At 42.3% G+C, this 3,234-nt stretch overlaps 1 protein-coding gene across 1 annotated transcript; it reads left to right on the forward strand.

The window, feature by feature from the left end:
* Nucleotides 1–320: 320 nt before the first annotated feature.
* Nucleotides 321–3,083, forward strand: LOC111649021 (nuclear pore complex protein Nup133-like; the record flags this gene model as incomplete). Its single annotated transcript, XM_023398759.2, has 5 exons — nt 321–586; nt 1,303–1,418; nt 1,516–1,619; nt 2,418–2,651; nt 2,826–3,083. Coding segments are annotated over exons 1-5 (840 nt in total), but the record flags the coding sequence as incomplete, so codon positions are not given.
* Between the last annotated feature and the right edge of the window lie 151 nt (nt 3,084–3,234).

Below are 3,234 nucleotides of genomic sequence, written 5' to 3' on the forward strand. Positions count from 1 at the left end.
TTTTTTTAATTCTGACTTTAATCTCAGAATTTTGAGATAAAAGTCAGAATTCAAAGAAGAAAATTACATTCTGACATAAACTGGTTTTGAATATATTTTCTGGTCATTTACTTTTTAATCAAACATCACTATACCAGGTTTTATTTAAATTAAATCTAATCAGTTTTTTACAGTTTATCATGTAACTTCTGATTCATTGTGTTCAGTAGCAGTGTACCTGAGGTCTTTATGCCCCCCCTGCACCTATCAATGCCATTATGGATGTACATTTCTCATGTTGCTAATAAAGTTTTTTTTGAATGGGCGGGGCTTTGTTAGATGATGACGACTTATTCACGCGACTACACCGCGCGCTGTTTGGAGAAGAGTATTGCGGTGGCGGATAAGACGTATCGGTTAAAAACATAAAACGTACATATTTCCGGCCTCGTTGAGCCGCCGTCGGCCGCACTTCAGGCATGTTTAGCCCCCGCACCGCCCCGAGCTCCGGCCGCCGGCAGCAGGGCCGCACCACCGGGAGGAAGAGCGTCTCCGGAGCCGCCAACAGTCTCCTGTTCTCCCCGCGCAGGACGCCTCTGTCGGCGAGGTGAGAGGAAAACACAGTTTCAGATGAAAAACTATATTCAAATCCAAAACCGTTTTACTTAGACTTGTCAAATCTGGACTAGATTATCCCAGAGAAGTTAAAAATTCTTTCAGACACAGTTTCAGATTTGTGAAACCTTGATTACGATTGTGAAAATGCAACAAAAGGGAGATTTGAATGCTATTTTTATTGCATTGAGACCATATTGGTCCAGATGCAAATCTTAAGGCTGTTTTTTATTCACATCTAGACCACATAAAACCAGTTGGTTTTTAATCTGGACCTGGTCAATGTAGACATGCTACATATGAAGTCTGCACAGAATAGAACAACAGAGTGGATTTACACTATGACAACATCATAGAGTGTAAACATTAATGAAGAATATGATCTGGGAGGTTCTCGAGAAACGTCCAGGTGCAGCCAATAATTTGGAGCCACACGACCTCCTCTCCTCCATGAAGACCTGGAAAGAGGACGGATTACGCAAACACACAAGAAACAAAACCAAAGCAGATCACACACACGTTTAGAAGAGGGAAACAAACACAGAGAGGGAGGGAGGGAGGGAGGGAGGAGGCTGGGACTCCTGGAGGACAAAGATCCAGACTCAAAACATCTGGAATGAAGTAGTTTTGATATAGTGCATTACAGCTCAACAGCACCGCAAACTAGTTTCAGTCTGCTCTGCTTTAATCTGAATCTCCCTCCGCCAGGTCGACGCCCACCCGAGTGCAGAGCCATGCAGCTGCAGATTCAATCAACTACGACGTCCAGACCTTCGGCTCATCGCTACCTGTCAAAGTGATGGAGGCTCTGACGATGGCTGATGGTAAAGGAAGAACAAACCTCTTTCTTTCCAGTTTTATTTGATTTTTCTGTTCAAACTACCGCTTCCTGAACATTTCTGTGTGTGTTGGTCCCTGCAGCTGATGACCAGATCTCAGTGAAGGTGAACGAGAGCGGCTGGGCCTGGATGGTTTGTGGAGAGAGACTGATCATCTGGAAGATCTGCCAGACCGCCGTGGCCAAGGTACAGTAAACTTAGTGACACTTATAACTAGGAACCCGACACCTTAACGTTTCATCCTCTGCATACATTTATTTAATTATTTTAGTTTTATTTATTATTTTGCACAATTTAAAATACACAGAAAATGACAAAGGAAACAGATAGCGTGCAGGGAGAGGTAAAAAGCTCCACCTAACTAATGTTGAAAGATCACAAAATTATAAAAATACTAAATAAACATACAAGAAAATAATGTGACTAAATAAATATGATGAGAAACTAATAGATTCAAAATATATATAATAAGATTAACAGCAATAATAAAAATGATATCAAAATAAGAGCGGGAAATGTGAGAATGTGATGTGTGTGTAATATGAGCAAAACAAATAAGATATTAATACATGGACAGTAAAACATGGGACAACAGTTATAAAACAGCAGTTAAATGTTATTTTAAGCATCGTTTGTAATATTTTATAGAGAAACATAAAGGTCAAATCTGATGAAAAATAAAAACAGACGCTACAAAAATAAATCACAGCAGTTGTTGCATATTTTCTGTTTTGTGTTTTTTATCTATTTATTTTTATTTTTAGTTTTATCTCAATCTGTTTGTGATTTATTTTTCTGCTGCAGGTTTCATCAGGACAAACAGAAGGAATTTTTAATGATTATACTTGTTTGTTTCTATGTCACAGACTCAGTCGCACTGCTGTTCTCTGAATGAACGTCACTTGAGGGTCTAACTGTCTAAATGATGATCAGTTACAGACCTAGAGAAAATCACAAACTCAGACTCTGTGTGTTTTCCTGCAGCTGTCGGTGTGTAAAGAGCTGCAGCTGCCCAGCAGCGAGTACAGCTACGCAGCCGACCTCGTGGCCGTGACGTCCGCCGCTCCTCTGGAGACGGCCGCCGTTCAGTCCATCTCCGTCCTGGCGGTGGCTACGGAGGGAACGGCACGTTTCTGGCCCAGCCTGGCTCAGGAGGGAAACTTTACAGAGACAGACGTGGACCTGGGAGATCTCTGCAACTTTGTAGTTGCCGTCAGAGTAAGTAAATCTTCAGTACGTCATGTTTATTATGATGCATGTGAAGCTGAAGTCTCTCACAGTTTAACCAGTTAAACATAAACCAATTGTGACACAGTAAGCTCTTATCAAACTGAATATTTCCGCTGTTTTACTTTACTTGTCCGTATCTGCGACTCCTCTCTCCTCTCTCAGGGGGGAAGCTTCGTCTTGTCCTCAGTGAGGAGTCGGCTGTTGAGAGCGAGTTCGGATTCTTCAGGGAAGCTGCAGTACCGAGCTCTGCAGCAGGGTCAGGGCGTGTTGTCTGGCATCGGACGTCGTGTCTCCAGCCTGTTCGGCATCCTCTCGCCGCCAGCCAACGACACAGTGAGTCATATTTACATCTGCTGTAGGATTTACTGTGAAGGAAACCAAGATTCCTGCAGCGCTGACACGTTGGTTAAAGAAGTTTTAGTATCTTTAAAAAAAAAAGTGACTCGTCCAGTGTTTGGTGCAGATGTTGCTAAAACTCCCCAGTGCTCAGCTACAGCTGATCAAAACTAGCTAATCTGTTCTTTAATGTGTCAGAGTGCACAGATAGCTAACACGCTACATGCGCTGTGAG

This window comes from Seriola lalandi, unplaced genomic scaffold (genome assembly GCF_002814215.2).
Source record: "Seriola lalandi dorsalis isolate HSWRI2012SDOR001 ecotype SW California unplaced genomic scaffold, Sedor1 jcf7180002049832, whole genome shotgun sequence".
Classification (NCBI taxonomy): Eukaryota; Metazoa; Chordata; class Actinopteri; order Carangiformes; family Carangidae; genus Seriola; species Seriola lalandi.